A 20406-nucleotide genomic window follows, 5' to 3' on the forward strand; every position below is an offset into this window, starting at 1 on the left:
AATAAATAGCAAACATTTAAAATATATATGTATATATTTATATATATATATTCATTTAAAGAAGTGAAGTGTCTTGTAAGTGTTTGTTTTTTTTGCAAATCAAATCATAACATTCCCATATCCGTCATAGCAGCAAGGAAGCAGAAGCCTTAGTTCTACATACTCCTTAACTGTACCTGCTTTATAGATGTTGAAGTAAAATCTTTTGGTGCAAGTTACCACCCAATTAAATTAGCTTTTGCTTTTTCAGTCAACTTTCGGACTCGTCCTCTACTAGAGGTTCCAAAAGTCAAAGAAGTGTCTTCAAACAACAGCTGCCTTTGCTCCTCTTCAGAGTCATCCTCATTATAGAAGGCTGTCCTTCGACCTTGATTTCTAGTTCTCATGTGAGGTTCAGAGCCTTTAAGTTCCTCAAACTCCTCTTCCTCATCCATGGGATCATCTGTCTTTTTTCGGTTACTTCTCCTTAGCATTTTAACACTTGTAGGAACTATGAGATCTGAGTCTAGTTTTTGTGTCTTCATCTTCCTTTTGGGTTTTCTGCCGCCACGACTCTTTTTCTGTAACAAATCCTCCTTTACAATATTAGTTTCAGATAGAAAACTGCAGGTTGAGGAAGGAACGACTTCATCCCTGATGGGATGCACGCTATTTTGCTCCGCATCTTCAGGCTTTGTGTACTGGAGCTTTTTGGGCTTCCGACCCCTCTTCTTGTGTGTAACTTCACCACTGCTGTTATTAACTTCCACCTTAGGTTTCCTCCCAGGTCCCCTCTTCACAAGCTTAGACGGCTGTCCTCCATGGCCGTTTACTTGAATGCTTCCAGGTACAAGAGCATTGTTTCTACAGTCTGCTGAAAGGCAACAACAGTGCACTTAATATACGAAATTGCTCTCTTATCTGACCCCCAAACTAGTCAGTAAGCCCACTGCTATACTTACACATCATAATATAATCCTAATTTCTTTTTTTTCTAGTTTGAGAGAAAAAACTGACAAAAAGCTAATAGTTTAATGATACTATTGATCTTCTATTTAAAACTCACAGAGGAGAAACATTGTTAATGAAGTCACTGATGACTTGAGAAGAGAGAAATGAAAATCAGCAAATAAATTACCTAAGTTAATTCTGCAAATTATGATAAAGCTAGAATTAGCCAAGTTTCTTACTCCTACTACCTTTACTACACATTCAAATGTATGAGCATTGTTTTCGTTATACAAAGTAACCCTGTTTACTCATATGGAACTTCACCATAACAAAACATTTTAGGGTCTACTTCATTAACAGGATTTTCCTATATTCCTACTATCAAGTAGCTCAGTTATGGAAAATAATCTTAGCATAAAATCTATGACCTTTACGCTTTGTAATCTGAATAAATAAGCATTATCATCGCCTCTACTTTCCTCTAATCATTTTTGCTACTACAGATGGAAGTGGAAAAAGGGACTATCAAAACTGGAATGATTCTAATGCTTATTTAACCCTCGACTGGATGTGATGACCATGACCTCTCTGGTGTCAGAGAAGAATTTATACTCTAAATATTTCTTTATATTCCTCGTAAGTAAAAAAGGATTTCCTTTTCTACTAACTCCTACGCAAAAGGTTTGAGAATACATCTACTGGAATAATTTATACCAGTTGTTGTCCATAGACACTACTATGGCTCTGATACATCTATCTTTTTTACAAGAGTAGAAATAAATTACTCTTGCTCACAGAATTTTTAAAAGAGGGTAAAGAAAAACAGATAAATGGCAGTTTTCGTCACAAGCTCTTTTTTTGGAACAGTCCCATCACCTATGTTACTGAATGGCAAATGACTGATTTACCACCGTAAGCAATACTAGCTGCACATATCAGTCACATCCACTATGTGTGTCACTATCGTCGGGATTAAAATCCCATTATAACAAACTCCGTAATAAAGGCTATTATGCTTTATTTAAAAAAATCTGAAGATCAAATTTTAGATTTGTAGGAATTGCAAATCATGAACTGCCTTTCTATGGTAAAAAAAAAATAAAAATGCTTATTACACTTTCAGATGAAGAGAAAGATGACAAACATGCACTACCACTTTTTTCTTCCAAAATTCTACACTTTGTGACATTAAAGAGAATGTTTCTTCATTTTTTGTCCTGGGCTTCAATCATAGAGTGCTTTGTAAATTTCAAGAAGTAACTGTCTCAGAGGAGGAGCATCTGACCCAAGAGCAGGGGATGAAGGCAAAGCCCTCAAACCCTGACCCCACAGTACTAATAACTTTTCTTCAGATTAGTGGTTTTGCCTAACAGGGGAGTGGTGAATGTGCGTGTGCATAAAGTAGTCAGCTATTTTCCAACAAATACCCTTAATTTGCCTGAGGATTCTTTAAGGTCCTGTGCTATCTCTCTGTTTGTTTTACATAGGACTACTGGCAAATAAATATCCAGTCAATATATCCTACAGAAGTTCTACAGACTGGCTTCAAGAACTCTAGGAGGTAAGGGGGTGGGATGGGGTGTAGTAGGTAGGTGCATGTGTATGTTAGTTGCTCACTGGTGTCTGACTCTTTGTGACTCTATGGACTGTAGCCCACCAGGCTCCTCTCTCCGTAAGATTCTCCAGGCAAAAATACTGCAGTGGGTTGCCATTCCCTTCTTCAGGGGATCTTCCCGACCCACAAATCAAACCCAGGTCTCCTGCCTTGCAGGTAGATTCTTTACCATCTGAGCTACCAGGGAAGCCCTTGAATTGGCCCAAACTTTGTGTGGATATGCCTATGTGCATTTTTGGGGGGAAAAAACTACAAGGTCTTCAAACTTGACAAAATACATTACCTAAAAAGGTTAAGAATCAATGCAGTTCTTTTAAAAAGGAATTTAAGAGCTAAAAAGCTTTTGAAATCATTCATTTGGACCTGTACTATCCTGTGACAGTATTACCACTAACCATGTGGCTACTGAGCACTTGAAATGTAACTGCAATTGAGGAACTGAATTTTTAATTAAATTTGAATACTGAGGCAGTGTACATTTTGAAATACTGATTACACACTGAAATGATATTCTGGACATAATGGAGTAAATAAAATACACTGTTAAAACTGGTAATTTCACCTGTTTGCTGTTGCTATATGTGGTCACAAGAACACATGGCTTGTATTGTATTTGAATTGTAGAGCACTGCTCTTGTTTCTAATAGTTAATTCAAGTGCCAACAAAGTCATCATTAATGAGTTATGTAATAGCTTATCGTATTTCTGTACTGTACTGGCATATGTAATACCCAAAACCTATCAACTGAATTGGCTACTGAACCTCCCCTATTGTAATGCCAGAACCAATTCTCTACATACATTTGATTTCTCCAGAATTCAGGACTAACAGAAGCAAGGCCAATATAAAACATTCAAAACTCTGAATTCAGTTCAGAAAGGAAGCTAATATAAAAATGTAAAAACACTCACATATAAAGTCATTTGCTGATTTTTTTAAACATTGTCTACTATATACTAAGTACAGGTAATTAAAACATGAGCAAACACGAGTTTAGATTCTACTGGAGATAGACAATGTAAAAAAGAATAACTCTATCAACATTATAAGGGCCACAAAGGCAATGAATAGGAAACAACCAGTACGGGAAAAAAAATTCAAACAAAGGAAGAAATGACAAGAATATTTAGGGACTTTCAAGTGGTTTAGGATGGCTGGGACAGAAAAGGGAGAAAGAAAAGTAAGGACAGCTGCAATGTTAGGCAACATTGTTATACAAGACTCTTCACTACCTGACACAAACAACATTAAATTCTGATTCCATGTGTGACTTGAAGGAAGGGAAGGATCTTAATTTTGTGTGTGTGTGTGTCTTGTGCACATGATGAGAAAGGTCACTGAACGGTGGAAGATAGACTGAGTAAGGAAGAGTTGAGAACTGAGGCAGGGATAGCAGTTATGAGAGCATGACAATTTGTGGAAGTCAGAATGGAACAGAGGAAATGGATTTAGGAGATGTTAAGGAAACAAGAAAGAAACAAGCAGATTTGGTTGCTAAAAAGAAGGCTAGGATGACTCACTGATTTTAAGCTTATTTAGGCGGGTAGATCCCAAAATCATTAATCAAATGGGGTCGTTTCAGTACAAAAATTAAATTGTGAGAGGTTTCTTGGGGGAATACTGAAAAGGAAATGGTCTAGACATACTTTGAAAGTCATGACAAAAAACACATATCCTTGAGCTGTCTGCTACCAAGAAGACCTAATTGTTTTAACATGTCATAAGTTGTATTTTATCAGTTACTTTCTCCATCCTTCAAACATAAAGGCTTTACAATGAAAATCTGCAGACAAAAGAATCTGGAAGAATTTAAGAATATGGATTATTTAAAGATCAATATGTTGAATTTTGTGATGGAAAAAACTTGAAAAACAGAAATTTTAACTGCTATACTGGGTTTACTAAATTCAACTTATTTAAACTTGTTGGAGATACTTTTTTGGGTTCTGTAATAATTAACTTAAAAACTATTAAATCTGTATCATTAAAAGCCTTTGATTTTAGAATATGATTTTATTTTTCATACAGCAAGTTTTTCTTGGCTTTTAAAACTTAATAATAATACCGTTTGCTTTTGGCATGAATCAAAAGATGTCTCAGTAAATTTATCAACTGATACAGAATATGTGACTTTTAAATGAGCGACCTAAAAAATGAATGTAAGTGTTATCTCCAATAGAATCATCATTTGTAAGTCTACGGTACCTTGCTCAATGACAGGTGATGACTTTGAGAGAGGGGGTGTCTTTGAGAGCACAGATGATTTCATTTTACGTTTGGCTGGCTTTTCCTTTTCCATATTTTCTTTTGTAGAATTATTCCTAGTGCCATGACTAAAACTGGACTGACCAGGACTTGAAAGAGTATTCAAGGTTTTGGAATGTTTCACAGAATTCTCTAGAACTAAAACACACATACAGGAGATTACAAGCTAAGAGTTAAATTATTTAACCTTCAAACAAGCAAGAAGGTTAAGATTACTTCTAATGTGAATTGTGTGAATTAGCCAATAAGACAAAACCTGGAGGATGCTTAAACCTTCTGTAAGAAATCTACTTTCAAAAAGGGAAAAGGCTTACATAGTAATTTCAGTCCTTTCAGAAGCTATCCAGTTACCAAAAGATTATCAAGGCAAGTGCTGGCAAACTGCTATCAAGTCTGGCTTCCAGGATTTAAACTCAGGCAGTCTGGATCAGATTTGCCATTTTTCCCACCATTTTAAGCATTATCTTATACTGACACTCCTAAACCTCACTCAGTATCTTTTGTCAATAAAACAAAAATTTTTTTTAAGTGTAAAAATGATAAAGAAAAGGAAAACGAATAATAAAGAAGAGTAAAATTCCACTGTCTGCTGGAATTTACAAAATCTAATATATCCCATTTGGCAAAATAAGTACTTAAATTAAAAAATGCATTATATATATACACTTCCGTTTAGAAACTGTAGGTGATTCTTACTTGTTTTCCCCGGCACTGCAGATGTGTTAGCTTTTGAAATAAAAGTCTTTGCTGCTGAAGAAGTAGATGGTTGCTCAGTGGTAACTGGATCTACCACCACTCGATTGCTTCTGGTTCGAACTACAGAACTGGATTCCGTTTTCCCATTTATCTGAGCAGTATTGTGCCTTGGTGGTATTGACCGTGTAGGTGCAGAGAATGGAGAGGTAGTAATATCTGACTTCAGCTGGGGTTTTAGGATCCTCTTTTTCCTTTCAGGGCTGTAAATAAAACAGTATCATTAGTCATTCTTATAATTCTATGGGGATGAATAAAATAGTTTTATAATACTGCTGGATTCAATATTTGTACTGTTATGAAATATGTTAAAATATGAGATTTGTAGTGGATTTCATATGGTTGTGAGCCTTTGAAAAGTGAATATTTAGTGAAGGATTGCTGTAAATGCTATAGTTATATGACAGAAAGCATGATGCCATCACTATCCTAAAAATGCTGTTTAACTGTACAGATTTAGCAGTTTGAATTTAAGCACTTACACTAGTATAGCTTTAGTTAAAAGATTAAAAATCCTCCACATCATAGGAACTTGCATGTCAAATATATCATTCTGCAATATAGGGAATAGTAAAGGAAGTATTAAAAAACACCAAGTTCTATCACTTAGATGACAAAGTTATATAGATCAGTTGATGATATTTAAAAGAAATCAAATACCTTGATGCAGGACTACTGGAAACAGAGCTGCTTCTATTTCTTTTCCTCCTCCTTTTTGTTATTGTATTTCTTTTATGAAAACGAAGGGCAGATTTATAATCTGATAAAACTGAACTAATGTGTTCTTCAAAAAAAGCAGATAGGCGCAGACTCATGCTGTAAATCTGTAAAGAAAGATAACTGTTCAAACATTCTGCAAAGAAAATGGCTGTTCAGAAAATATTAACATATAAATTTAAATATTTTTCTAGCAAAAATTTTTTAGAATTTAAAATGTTGCTTTTTCTCAATCTCTTTTGACAAACACTAAAACTGAAGCATTATTATTTTTTTATTTAGCATTATGACAAATTATTTCTGTATTTGGCCAAAAAAAGTTTTACTCATTTATAGTTTTACTCATTTTTTTTTTAAATTATATGAGCATTATACAGAAAAAAATGCTCCTTTCCAGAAAGCAGAACATAGCTGAAAAAGTTAAGCACATATACCTCTAACACATATCAGGACAGTATCTATTCAACTACACGATCTTCAAGAAAAGTAACATTCCTAAACATTAAATGACATCAGGGTTTTTCACAAAAGGAATAAAATACAAAGATGTGAATTCTTCTTTCCACTAGGTTAAGAACCTAATAGAAAGTTTGTCAACTTAGCTTTAAATTTTAATTAAACATAGGATTTAGTTACTTAACATACTTTTCTACTAATTTCATTTAATTTAGACAGAAAAAAAGGCAATTAAATTATATACCCTTGATCTTTTGCTTGGTGTATATGCTTTGGAATTACTAAAAATAAGTCTGACATCTTTACATAACTCCATTGGTGACTCATAATTCCCAGCCTCCAAAGTCTCTCTAACGGTAGCAAAATCCATTGGAGTGTCAATGATGTCTCTGTAGTCCTAAGAGAAGGAAAACAGGTCATACTATTATTAGTAATGATGATGCATTATTTCTCATAAGAGAGATTCACATACAATTTCTGTGATGACTGCAACTACTAGAATCATTAATAATCATTTCTTATTTCCCTCTTCAAGGTTTCTTTTTTCCCCAAGTCATTTTTTATTTTTTCACGTCCCTTTACCTTTTATTGCACAAGATCTCTCTCATTCAAGAACTTACAAATTCTGCCTTTTTTTTTTTGCCTTCAGAAACAGGTAAAGCATCGAGTTGTGTTGGGAAAAGGAGATTAAAACAATACCGAAAAACTCAGTTCTAAAACTACAAGTTTGATGTAAAAAAACCCAAAACTTTATGCTACACATAAACTCTTAAGGCTGCTTATTCACTGAAACATAATTGTATTTTTAAAACTGACATACAAACAATAAAAACAATGACAATATAACATCACATTAACGTGAAGGGCTTACTTCTGGTAACTTCAACTTCAGTAATACAATTAATACAATTGGGAACTTTGCACAAATCAAGAATTATGAATGTAAACATCTGTCACAAAGCCTTTACACTTCATTTTATGGAGGAAAGTGCAATCACTCAATCTCCCCTACTCAACTGTGTATAAAATAAAGCAACAAATCAGAAGTAATAGAAACAGACAAATGAAACGACAAAAAAGCAACAGACTAGTATAAAATGATCTGAATATGGTTATCTTTTAAGAGGAATAAATAATACTACACCTTTTCCATAGCCCCAGAATATGTAATTGCATTTTTTGAAATATAGTAACTTGACTCTAACCCATCAAGTTTAAATTATGATCAAATATGTTTGATCATAAAGCAAACAGTAGAACTGCCTTTTACCAACAGGGACAGTTTTCTTTTTTTTACAATCTGCAATGCCTTTTATTTTCATTTCTTGTCTTAACTGCACTGGCTACAATTTGCTGTACTATGTTAAATAGCGGTGGTGAGAATAACAATGGATATTTTTGCATCACTCACAATCTTATCTTAGGGGGAAAGCATTCAGTTTTTCATGTTTAAGCATAAGGTTAGCTGTAGGTTTTTTAACAGATGTTCTTTATCAAGTTATGAAGTTCCCTTTTATTTCTAGTTTTCTTAAGAGTTTGTTTTTATCATTAATGGTGTTGTTTTCTTACATTATGTAGGTCTAGTTGATATCCATTCATCATAGGGCCAACTATACTAATTATCTTACTTTCGGTATTCTTGATACTCTTTTGACATGTTGGGGGGCCATACAGGCCTAAGGAGAGACTGCCTCTTTTCGAGGACTAGGCAATTCTTAGAAATAGCAAAGGGTTGTGCTAGGAATATATCTTTCATATGCAAACTGACCATGTCCTTAAGCAATTCTCACACACCAACCAGTATTTCCTCTGCCCTGAATCATCCTGGGTCAGGAATTAATATTAAGACAACTAGAGACCACTCTCCTACCCCGAAGTCCACTGGAGTAATTCAAACTAGGCCATCTTAAGCTGGTGACTAGGCCCAGCCTTGCCTCTCATGGAAATCTCTGGCCTAAGGCTCTGGCCTAAGGTCTTCCTTTCCTCCTATCTTCTGCAACCTGACTAAAACCTTATGCTTGCCCTGAGCCGTAAGTGGCATCTGGTGAACCACTCTCTGGGACATGCAAGTATAATAAATTTCTTCCTTACAAGACTCATTCTCATTTCCTCCCACGGCCACAACGATTACAGCGTACCATACCCAACGTGTACATTCTTAAACGCGCTCTGAATTTTGTCAAATGCCTTTTCTGCATTGATATGATGTCATTTTTCCCTTAGTAATAGATTACAATGATTGATTTTTAAATACTGAACCAGCCCTTATATCCCTGGGAAAAAAACCCACTTAGGGTTCAAAACCATGTTTCTATACTGGTGGATTCTATTTGCTGATACTTTATTAGGGATTTTTGCATTCTCTTCTTTAGTACTGTTTTTGACACCAGGATAATAACTGGCTTCATAGAATGAGTACAGAAGCATTCCTTATCTTGAGAAAGTGTAGAATTTGTGTTAATTTTTTAAACATCTGGCAGTTTTCCGTGAGGACACCTGGGTTTAGAGATTATGAAATACATATTTGGGCTTGCAAGAAACAAAAGGGAAATCCACAGGCTCCAAAAATAAAGAGAAATGAAAACCAGAGGACTACAGCATTAGCTTATTTCTTCTAAGAGGTTTTCAGATGGTAGGGTTTGAATTAGTCTCATTTATCACACTGTAGGAATTAAAGATTTATCTTCTAAATTTAAGATTACATGTTTCTTGATTTTTAAATGGTAAGAAAAGTCATTTTATGGTATCTATCAATGAAATTTCTCTATTTTCACCATTGCAAATTAGAATACATACATAACAAAACTTATTATAAAGCCACAACAGATAACACAACCAGGTCATGATCTCTTATAAAAAATTTAATTTTCATTTGAAACCATGAATGTCATCTGAACCATACAATCTTTAATAACTGAAACAAGAATACAAAAATCAACTCAAAATTAAATTTAGATTGCTAAGATTGCAACCAAAAAATAAATACTTATAACATGTTTACTCAAACTTTCTACCATGAATTCCATAAAAATCATAAATTGGCATAACCTACATATACAATAACACCACTTTACATTTACATAGTGTTTCAATTTAAAATCTATTTTAGTGTTTAATAATAAGTAGTAATAGTCTCATTCCATTTCTATAACTCTGTAATAATGATTTAGAGATTTTTATTAATCTCAGAGATTATAATTATTAATAATAAGTATTATTGTTTCCTAGATAATTTCCATAACAAATCCATAAAATAAGAATGGGAAGAGGATATGGTAAAAATATACCAGATATAAAAACTAAGTGACTTGCTCAAAACTGCAGAACTGCTATGAGGCGGAGCTGGGACAATAACTCAGTTCTTTGGAGTCTTAGCCCAGGGCTACTTCTGCTTTACCACACTGTGCAATTTAGATGCTCTACATAATCAGCTGAGTAATGGGGACATGCTCCACATAAAAAGTAAAGAAACTATGACCATAAAAATAAATAGTAAACTGTCATGTATAAGATACACATATATACACAAAAATCATTTTCAGAAATACTTACTGGATATTCAAGAAGATCTACCGGCTGGCGGAAAGGCTCAGAATCTTCACATTGAAATATGAGATTTAACAACTCTTGACACTGTTTCTTCCACGCTTGAATATCATAAGACTGTGCTCTGTTACGTAATCTTCTTCTAGGCTGATGGTCCTAAATTAAATGTTCAAATATATCAATAAAATAACATACAATACAATTTTCATTTTTAATTTTGGGTAACTAGGTAATAATAGAGTAATTCAGATAAAAGAAAGCATCATTCATCTAGTTCTGAAAACCATGCATTTTTGTGATGGAAGCTGATTTAAAAGTAATACTTAATCTATCTTTGAAACTACTAAAACAATTGCTCAGTACATTTTAATTCATATAAAGTACTTTGCTAAAACAAAAATTTATTACCTTCCTTTTCCGGGTAGAAGTTCCTGGCACATCAGCATCTTCTTTCTCTTCTTCCTTTGAAGCAAGAATTTATCAGATTAATAAAATATTCAAGGTTCCACTATATTCTAGAGTCTTTTAATAGCAATTATCTCCTTTATATTTTGGAAAACCCATAGTATATATGATACTGTAACATTTAACTGACTCATTTTAAAACGTCTCCCTCCACCCACTGTTTAAAACAATTTTAACTGAAACAATTCTCTCTTTTTTTTTTAAGTTAACTGATAGCATTAGGCAAAAAAAAAATTTCATAATAGTAGTTGCCTGAAAACTACTATGTGTTTGGACACAACCAATGTAGTACTCGTAATGAAATATTAAATACCTCAGAGTCAGACAAAACTTTCTTCTTCATTGAATTGTAGAGTGGAATTATGTTATAACAAGTCTGATCCCTAAATAACAAAGAAATGTTAGTATACAAGGTTGGATTTTTGTCCTTTAAACTTGTTACTAAAACCAGATTTTAAGATAAAACTTTTGAGCTGAGGACTTTCTTCATCAGTTAACTCCAAAACCCTATTCACACACATCTGCCCCTGCCCCTCCCCGCCTCTCCACATGAAGCCTCCACCCTGGCCCATTTCATCACACCAAGCCCAATTCCCATCTAAGGATTTGCTCAGGTCACTGCTGCGCTGAGAATACTTTCGCTCCTTCTTCAGTCTATAAGAGATAGCTCGTTTACCTCCTATCTTCTGTTCCTTCTTCCTTTTATTCTTAAGCGTAGGGATTCCCTAAAATTTTGTCTGTCGTCTATACCTTTTGCCCAGATCATCTTATATATCTGCAGTTTTTCTATGTTCAGTTCAGTTGCTCAGGCGTGTCCAACTCTGCGATCCCACGAATCGCAGCACGCCAGGCCTCCCTGTCCATCACCAACTCCCGGAGTTCACTCAGCTTCACGTCCATCGAGTCCGTGATGCCATCCAGCCATCCTCATCCCCTTCTCCTCCTGCCCCCAATCCCTCCCAGCAGCAGAGTCTTTTCCAGTGAGTCAACTCTTCACATGAGGTGGCCAAAGTACTGGAGTTTCAGCTTTAGCATCATTCCTTCCAAAGAACTCCAAATTCCTATAACTTGGTTTGACTCTTCAGGTGATTCCTACCACCATCTAAAATTCCCACATCTACATCCAATTGTCATTTCCACTCTCCCTTTTCAACTTTTTTTCATTCACACAGTAATGAATGGTTTTTCCTATCTCCTCCTTTGCTACCTCCTTATATACCCAATCACCGGTCAAGTTCTGTGATTCCACCTTCAAAATCTCTTGACATCTGCCTGCTTCTCACTTTCATAAATTAAGTTTCCATCACTTCTTACTTGGTCAGCTATCAAAGTCAATCTGCAGTCAAACCAGTATTTTTTAAGGCAATTTACATCACGTTATTTTCATGTTAAAATAATTTCAATAGTCCTTCTCTGTCTCTTCCCCATCAGTTAACATTAGACACTGCATTTAAATTAGTATTTTTAAGGCAAAGCATGCCTCATGCTATTCTCATGCACAAATACTTTCAATAGCCTCTTGCTTCCTATGCTCCTATTTTAAGTACAGTTTGTTAGATCAGCATTTGAGGTCCTCTGTGATACGGTCCAAACTCAAGTTTAGCACTTCTACCACTATTACTTCTGCTCATGTAGTCTCTACTTCACCTGATTTCAATTTACTCAATTCCCTTAACAAATCTTTATTTCTCTCCCTCTTGCCATTCCCCATCCCTGGAAGTTCTTTGTTTGCTCCCATCTAACTTTTGAATCACTATCTACCTTGTCCATACATCTTAACATATTTCTCCCTGTGCCTGAAATCCCAGTCTCATAGCCAAAAGTAACCCTAACCTTCATCTAAACATTCACACAAACTCTTTTTACTTTTTCCCTGTATTACAGTTAGTCACAGATTTATCTACCCTATAAAGCTGTATTAAGAGGATAATTATGCATTTCTTTCTATCTCTAAATATCTATTATAACACTTTGTATGTATCTATTACTTGAAATTTGGCCAAATAACTCAATTAAAAAGTAGTTACCAAAATTTCAAGACATACAAAACATCTTGAAAAGTACTACCAGCTGAAAGTGGTTTTCAACAAATTATATACCATTAAAAAACTGTATATATCTAAAACCACTTTAGATATATACAACATAATGCACTATTATTTTAATCTATTTTCATAAGGCATTTCAAAATAACTACTTGAAAGAAATACAATTTCAAAGCCTATTCCAAACGTAAAAATAATGGCTTCATCTAAATTAATTTGCTAAAATATCAATTTATCATGTGATTCTACTGATCCCTATTTCTTTGGAAAAGTAGATGTTTATAACATACATAAGAAAACACAAAATTAAAAATTTTAGTTAAGATATTATAAATTTTATAACCAAGTTATATAAACAGTTTTCTGAGGATAACTAAATTTTTATTATCTAGATTATCAATTTTACTGAAAAAGCAAAATCCTAGCAACAGCAGCCCTGGAACTACTTACTACTTGAAAGGCAAAGCATTTCTTTAGAGAATAAGGTAGAGGAAGGGCGTTAAGCTTACCGTACTCATTTCTGTGGTGGTTTTTCATATTGGAATTACCTACATTCCTTATCAAAACAAACAAAAACAAACCCACCTAACACCAAGAAAAGGGACCCTATGATTATGCTGAGTAATGAGAATGAAGCTGAATATGTTTAAATAAAAAGCCTCAATAATCCCTTTATATAAAAATGGAAGTTGATAGCAGGAGAATATTGAAACTTAAATTATAAAATATCCTATTCTATTAATGAGAAAAAGTTATCAAATATAAATAACCTTAATACGAATTCAGAGGTGTATTTTATACAAAACGTATGATCCACTCCTCTGGCTTCCATTTAGAAGACTCAACTCAATCTATGAATACATAAAATCCGTAAGACAAGGAAATAAAAACCCTACTGTCTTAAGAAGTATAGCTATCACTCTTGGTGTGGGATTAATTAATGAGGAAATAAACTTCACTTTGAAACAAAAAGCCTTGAATGTTAAGTTCAGTTTCCTGCTGACCTATTTGAATAACTTTTCATCAACCTAACAGAGATAATACAATATTAAGGTGAAAGGTTCTCAAATAAAATGGCAGACACTCATTTACTGTGAAAATCAAACAAGTTAACCTCTAAAAGATTTAATTTTCTTAATTGTAAATTACAGATAATGACCTCTCCCAGCTGTTAGATTTTTATGTGACTTAGAAGAGCTTATTTAGCTAAAACATTGCATGTTCAATAAAAGCTTGCTATTATTATCCAACATTGGATTTAGAGAAACATCCATGTTTTCTTATGTAAATCAGAACACAACTGTAATACAATCTCTATGATTTCATAACTATTATCAGCCAATGAACTTACATATGTTTCCTATTGTGAGAGGACCTGTGGTTTTCTCACAGCACATATTTGTGTAGTATGACAAGGCATATAATAAAAAATGATTGTATTCTATGTTTTGACATTTTATATCTTAAAATACCACCATTAATTATTACAGTAATATAATTAAGTGTGGAAAAATAACTCACTTTATAAAATGTAGAAGAAGATCAGTCACAAATTTAGCAGATTTCACAATAGGGCTTCCAGGCTCATTAAATGTTCGTGTATTATGCTCTATATATCGAACTTCCCACATTAGGGAAGAAATTCGCCTTTAAACAAACAAAATGCAGAAGTCTTATTAGCCTCTTTAGAATAAACTTAGAAATACATAAACACATTTTAAAACCAAGACATTCTGACTTTTTAATTGCAGTCTTAAATCAATTATAAAACTCACACCTTAAAAAACTTTTGAAAAAAAAACAAAACTGAACCTCAGTTGTATCACAGGGTAAAAAAAAGTAGCAATATTATGTATTGGCATAGAAAATGTCTGGATTAGACACATTAGACTATCAACAGGGCCTTCATTTAGGGAGACAGACTATAAGGAGAGCATGAGGAGAAGAGAAACAGTGGAGTTTTAGTTTTTCCTTTATATATTCTTTTCATGTATGGTGTCAATTTTAATAATAAACATATCTAACTTTTTCATAAAAAGGGAAACAACCAATTTCAATCTAATTCTATTGCTAGTAATCAAGTAACATTTAAAAGTGAAAAGCTAACTAATAGCCTGCTTAAGGGACACAAAAATATAAAAACTTAGTTTTTATATTTACTAAGTATATACTAAGAAATCTATCTAAATGAAAAAAAAAATTTTTTTACACAAAATTAATGATACAGTTGATCCTTGAACAATGCAGCACTGACCCTCCTCAAAGTCTAAAATCTGAGTACAACGTTAGAATTGGCTTTCCCTATCCAAGGTTCTGCATCCATGCATTATATAGTACTACAGGTATTATTGAGAAGGGTGTGGCAACCCACTCCAGTATTCTTGCCTAGAGAATTTCGTGGACAGAAGACCCTGGCAGGCTACAGTCTATGTGGTTGCAAAGAGTCAAGACAACTGAGTGACTAAGCACAGCACAGTACAGGTATTATTGGAAAAATATCCATGTGTAAGTGGACCTATGCAATTCAAATCCATGCTGTTTGCGAGTCAACTGTACTAAAATTTTGGAGTTTTATTTTATTTCAGTTTTAACTAAAGAAAAATCCAAAGGTTACTTTTACAGTATCAACCAGCTTAAAATGACATGGAAGAAAATACTCAAAAAACCTTATTGATGTGTAAACAGAAAACAATTATATGGAATTTTTAAAACTACATATACATAACATATAATTGTGCATAGAGAAGCATACAGAAAAGCTTCTGTAAGTTTCCAATAGCATCTCCATGGCTCATTCTAATCAAAGACTCACGGGCCATTTTCAAGGTACCCTATAGAAACTGTGTGTAAAGTAAGGCCTGAGGATTTAACATCAGTAGGACAAACTGATAGTGGTTTAAGACTGAACTAGAAATGCCAAAGAGGCACTATAACTGTAGGAAGTCTGAAGCCAATGAACAGAGAAGAAGCAAAAGAGCCTGAAACAGTGAAATAGCTCATGATGGCTTCATTATTATGAAATAAGAACATAACTCAGGTCTATAACTACATTATCTGGTTAAAAATCAGGTCATTTCTAATTTAAGTAAGGACTCTGTTTCAAAAGTTCTTCTCCTCAATTGATTACTGCTTCTGCTGCTGCTAAGTCACTTCAGTCGTGTCCGACTCTGTGTGACCCCATAGATGGCACCCCACCAGGCTTCCCCGTCCCTGGAATTCTCCAGACAAGAACAACTGATTACTAAGCTAGGCTAAAGCCAAAAAGCCTAATTAAGTTGCAATGTAAAGAGTACACCTTAGCAGTTCTTATGCTGAACAGAATTTCTATGAGAAAGTACATCTTTAACAATGGATGGAGATGGAAAAAATTTATCTTTCTAAATGTAGTCCAACTGTTAAGAGTGTAGAAAACAATTTACATAAAAAATATGAATACAAAATATGATGGAAAATTTCCTTAAGTTAAATAGTAACTTAAGTAAATAGCAGTATAAATAATTGGAGTAATATAAAACAGGTCACAAAAATTAAGTTTTAATGCAGTATTAGTTAAATTGAAATGCTATTGGCCTGCTAAGCAAAAGTCACTAAGAAAGATGAAAAGCTAGAAGAATGATTTCATGTATATCAAAAAAATGAACTTTATTTTTGTTAAGACATGTTAGCCAATAAACCTACAGAGTTCTAATCTGCCCAAGATTAGAACTCAATGTTTATCAAAACTGCTAACCAGCAGATGCAAACTAAATGAAATTACATCTTTTAAAAACTCTAGTTATATTTCAAACTAAGCTACAACTATAATAAAGTAGCACAAATTTTCCTAATTTCACTTTTAAGCAGTATTCATAAGCTAAATTAATAAGAGAACAATTTTTAATATTATTCCATGAAAAATCCATGAACAAATATCTCAATGTGCTATCTAGGAGAAAAAAAAATATGTTGGACTACTTCATAAAATACAGTATGAAGAGAGTGACCGTCAACTCATATTTATTTCTAAGTGTGGTCCACAAACCAGCAGCACCTGCATCACTGGGAACTTGTTAGAAAGGCAGTATCTCAGGTCTACTCTAAACCTACTACCAGATTCTGCATTTTTAACAAGATCCTACTGTTAAATGGAATGTGCATTAAAATTTGAGAAACACTGCTGTGGAGGATCAGTAAATGGCTGAAAGAATCATTTAGCTTTCCTTTGGCAGTAGCTACAGCAACCAAATGATTCTAACCTGTAAAACCTGTTTTCCAGTCTTTGTTTAATCGTACTTAAATCCGTTGGATATGCCACTACAGTGCAATACATAGGATATGCTTGCAGATCCACAGGGGCCACAAATGCTGAAGCAATATCTAAAATAAATGAACAAGGAAGTTTATAAATTCATCTTTTATTGCTTAAAGTACTTCACAATTCTGCTTGAATTAAGCCTTATGTTCCAATCCACATAAAGTCTACCACTCTTTTGACAGAAAAAACACACAGTTTAGCTAACACAGTCTCACTTTTTATTATGTCTGCATTTGCACTGCAAAATTCTAGGAATGTTATCCAAAGATTCTTTAGAAAAGATGATAGACAATATATAAATCTGACCTATTAAGGAACATCCACATGTATTTCTATAATTAAAACTAGGTCATTCCTTTTTTTTTTTTTTTTTTGGTCATTCCTGAATCTATGTGTTTGGCAGTAATTGTTTTGACGTAATTACTAAAATTACTTAAGATAGTATCTGAGACAGTATTTCATCAAGAGTTGCCATCTTATAAAAGACATCAGATGAAAATATCATCCAACATGTGTCTCCAATGTCTTCAGCTCTTATTCACAGTAACTTCTGCCTTAGATTCTTTGAAGCAGATCCCCTACTCAAATGTGTACCTACTCAGTATGTATTTTGTCTACCCGAAGTTCAGATAATTATGTTCTATGGTCACTATGTTCTATGTTCTTTCTTCAAACAAAGCAAAGCAGTTCATATACCCTTCTCTCTCCCTTTACGATATTCCACTGTGTATATGTAGATATCAGGTTAAGGGGAAAAATGGTATAGCTACCCATATAACTCAGCTTTCAACCCTCCTCCTCTAATTTACATCATGTCAGCCTGAGTACTGTCAAGAGTTTTAAAATTAGTTTGTGGAGGATTTACATTTTTCCCTGGTACCCCCGGCATTTCTGGAGTTCTCACTCTGAAATTCAGTTTGCTGTTGTTCGACTACTAATTTGTGTGCGACTCTTTGTGTCCGAAGGACTGCAGCACACCAGGCTTCCCTGTCCCTCACTATTGATACCATAAATACATCTCATCCTCTGTCACCCCCTTCTCCTCTTGCCCTGAATCTTTCCCAGCATCAGGGCCTTTTCCAATGAGTCGGCTGATCCCCAAAGCCAAAGTATTGGAGCTTCAGCATCAGTCCTTCCAATGAACATTCAGGGTTGATTTCTTTTAGGATTGACTGGCTTGATCTCCTTGCAGTACAAGGGGCTCTCAAGAGTATTCTCCAGTATCATATTTGAAAGAGTCAATTCTTTGGAATCCAGCCTTCTTTAAGGTGCAATTCTCACATCCATAACATGACTACTGGAAAAACCATAACTTTGACTACAGGGACCTTTGTTAGCAAAGTGATGCCTTTGCTTTTTAATATGCTGTCTAGGTTTGTCATAGCTTTTCTTCCAAAGAGCAAGAATCTTTTAATTTCATTGCTGCAGTCACCATCTGTAGTGATTTTGGAGCCTAAGAAAATAAAGTCTGTCACTATTTTCACTTTTTCATCTCTTCACCATGAAGTGATGGGACTGTAGGCCACTATCAAGTTTCTTGACTGTTGAGTTTTAAGCCAGCTTTTTCACTCTCCTCCTTCACCCTCATCAAGAGGCTCTTTAGCTCCTCTTTCTTTGCTTCTGCCACTACAGTGGAATAATCTGTATATCTGAGGTTGTTGATATTTCTTCCAGGAATCTTGATTCCAGCTTGCGATTCATCCAGCCCAGCATTTTTCATAATGTACTCTGCACAGAAGTTAAATAAGCAGGGTGACAATATACAGCCTTGACATACTCTCTTCCCAATTTGGAACCAGTCTGTTGTTCCATGTCTGGTTCTAACTGTTGCTTTTTGACCTGCATACAGATTTCACAGGAGGCAGGTAAGGTGGTCTAGTATTCTCATCGCTTAATAAATTTTCCACAGTTTGCTGTGATCCACACAGTCAAAGGCTTTAGCATAGTCAATGAAGCAAAAGTAGATGTTTTTGTGATACTCCCTTGCTTTCTCTATGATCCAATCGATGTTGGCAATTTGATCTCTGGTTCGTTTGCCTTTTCTAAATCTAGCTTACACATCTGGAAGTTCTTGGTTCACATACTGGTTGATGTCTAGCTTGAAGGATTTTGAGCATATACCTTACTAGCATGTGAAATAAGTGCACCTGTGCAGTAGTCTGAACACTCTTTGGCAGGCACTGAAATTCAACTAAAGCATTTATAACTTTTTGAGTCTTGTGTAAAATTGCATTAAAAAATCACTTAAAAATATTTGAAAACACTGACTTATGATATTATAAAAAATAATTTTGCTTGAATAAAAATGTTTTTCTTTCCTTTGCTTACTGGCAACATTTTCTAGCTATCTTCATGCATATATATGTAAATGTATATATATATACACACACACATATATAGAGAATATATATATATTTTTTCATATGCTGCTATTATTTACCTAGTGTCATCAACTGGTTTATTCCTGTAACAATTCTTTCACATTCTTCATCCCTGGGATTGGAACCCCATTCACCATCAAGAGGCTTATAGATCAATGATCTGGTTTCAACATCGGTTAAAGGAACACTGGTACCTAGTTCTTCAGGAAATACAGCTGAAATAGAAAGAAAGGAGATTTAATGAAAATATGTGGTAATATAAGTAATATTTAAGTTACCTTTAGAAATCAGAGTTGATATTTTTATAAAATTAAACTATAACTTTGTAAAGATTTGGTAAGTATTATACTTTATTTTCATTAAAGGAAAGTTATGTTCCAAGAGTCAATAAAATTTACTCTTTACAACATTAATTTCATAATTAATTTTCTAGATGAGCATGTAATTACTTCTCCAAAATTATACCTCACTACTTGCTTTATTATCAGTTACAGGTGAAGGAGAAAGTATTCCTATAAATCATGAAAATTAAAACAATTTCTGAATCATTTCATAATATATAATCTCTAATTTACTTTGATAAAACATGCCATGTGAATTTAAACAAAAGTGGTATTTTTTTTTCAGAAATGTTTTAATCAAAGCCTCACTCTTTTTCTAAAAGTGTAGGGACAGTCAGAATTATGAATAATGACAGATGATGCTTAGGCTTTTTGCTCTTAAATGATGAAGGTATGCTTTCTGCATGTCTGAATCTTTAACAGAATAATTAGGGGGTGGTGGTGACATAAAAACTACAAATCTGACAAGGCAATTTTTCTTTGAACAAGACTTCATGAGAGAAACATTTGGAAATACGCTACTATCTGTTCACAAAACTCCTCCTTCTCTCAAAATGTAATTAAAACTCTGGAGTGTCTATGTATGTATACCTGAAT

At 34.0% G+C, this 20406-nt stretch overlaps 1 protein-coding gene across 1 annotated transcript in view; it reads right to left on the reverse strand.

The window, feature by feature from the left end:
* Positions 1-215: 215 nt before the first annotated feature.
* Positions 216-20406, reverse strand: part of PHIP (pleckstrin homology domain interacting protein) — a 120272-nt gene continuing 100081 nt past the window's right edge. The window contains exons 30-40 of the mRNA XM_068985019.1: positions 19528-19683; positions 17029-17149; positions 14315-14440; positions 11062-11131; positions 10692-10745; positions 10290-10439; positions 6982-7134; positions 6225-6388; positions 5508-5767; positions 4752-4949; positions 216-853 (exon numbers count right to left, since the gene is read on the reverse strand). Of these exons, the coding sequence (XP_068841120.1) occupies positions 216-853; positions 4752-4949; positions 5508-5767; positions 6225-6388; positions 6982-7134; positions 10290-10439; positions 10692-10745; positions 11062-11131; positions 14315-14440; positions 17029-17149; positions 19528-19683 (2090 nt within the window). The remainder of the gene's footprint in view (positions 854-4751; positions 4950-5507; positions 5768-6224; positions 6389-6981; positions 7135-10289; positions 10440-10691; positions 10746-11061; positions 11132-14314; positions 14441-17028; positions 17150-19527; positions 19684-20406) is intronic.

The sequence above is a fragment of the Capricornis sumatraensis genome, chromosome 13 (assembly GCF_032405125.1).
Source record: "Capricornis sumatraensis isolate serow.1 chromosome 13, serow.2, whole genome shotgun sequence".
NCBI lineage: Eukaryota > Metazoa > Chordata > Mammalia > Artiodactyla > Bovidae > Capricornis > Capricornis sumatraensis.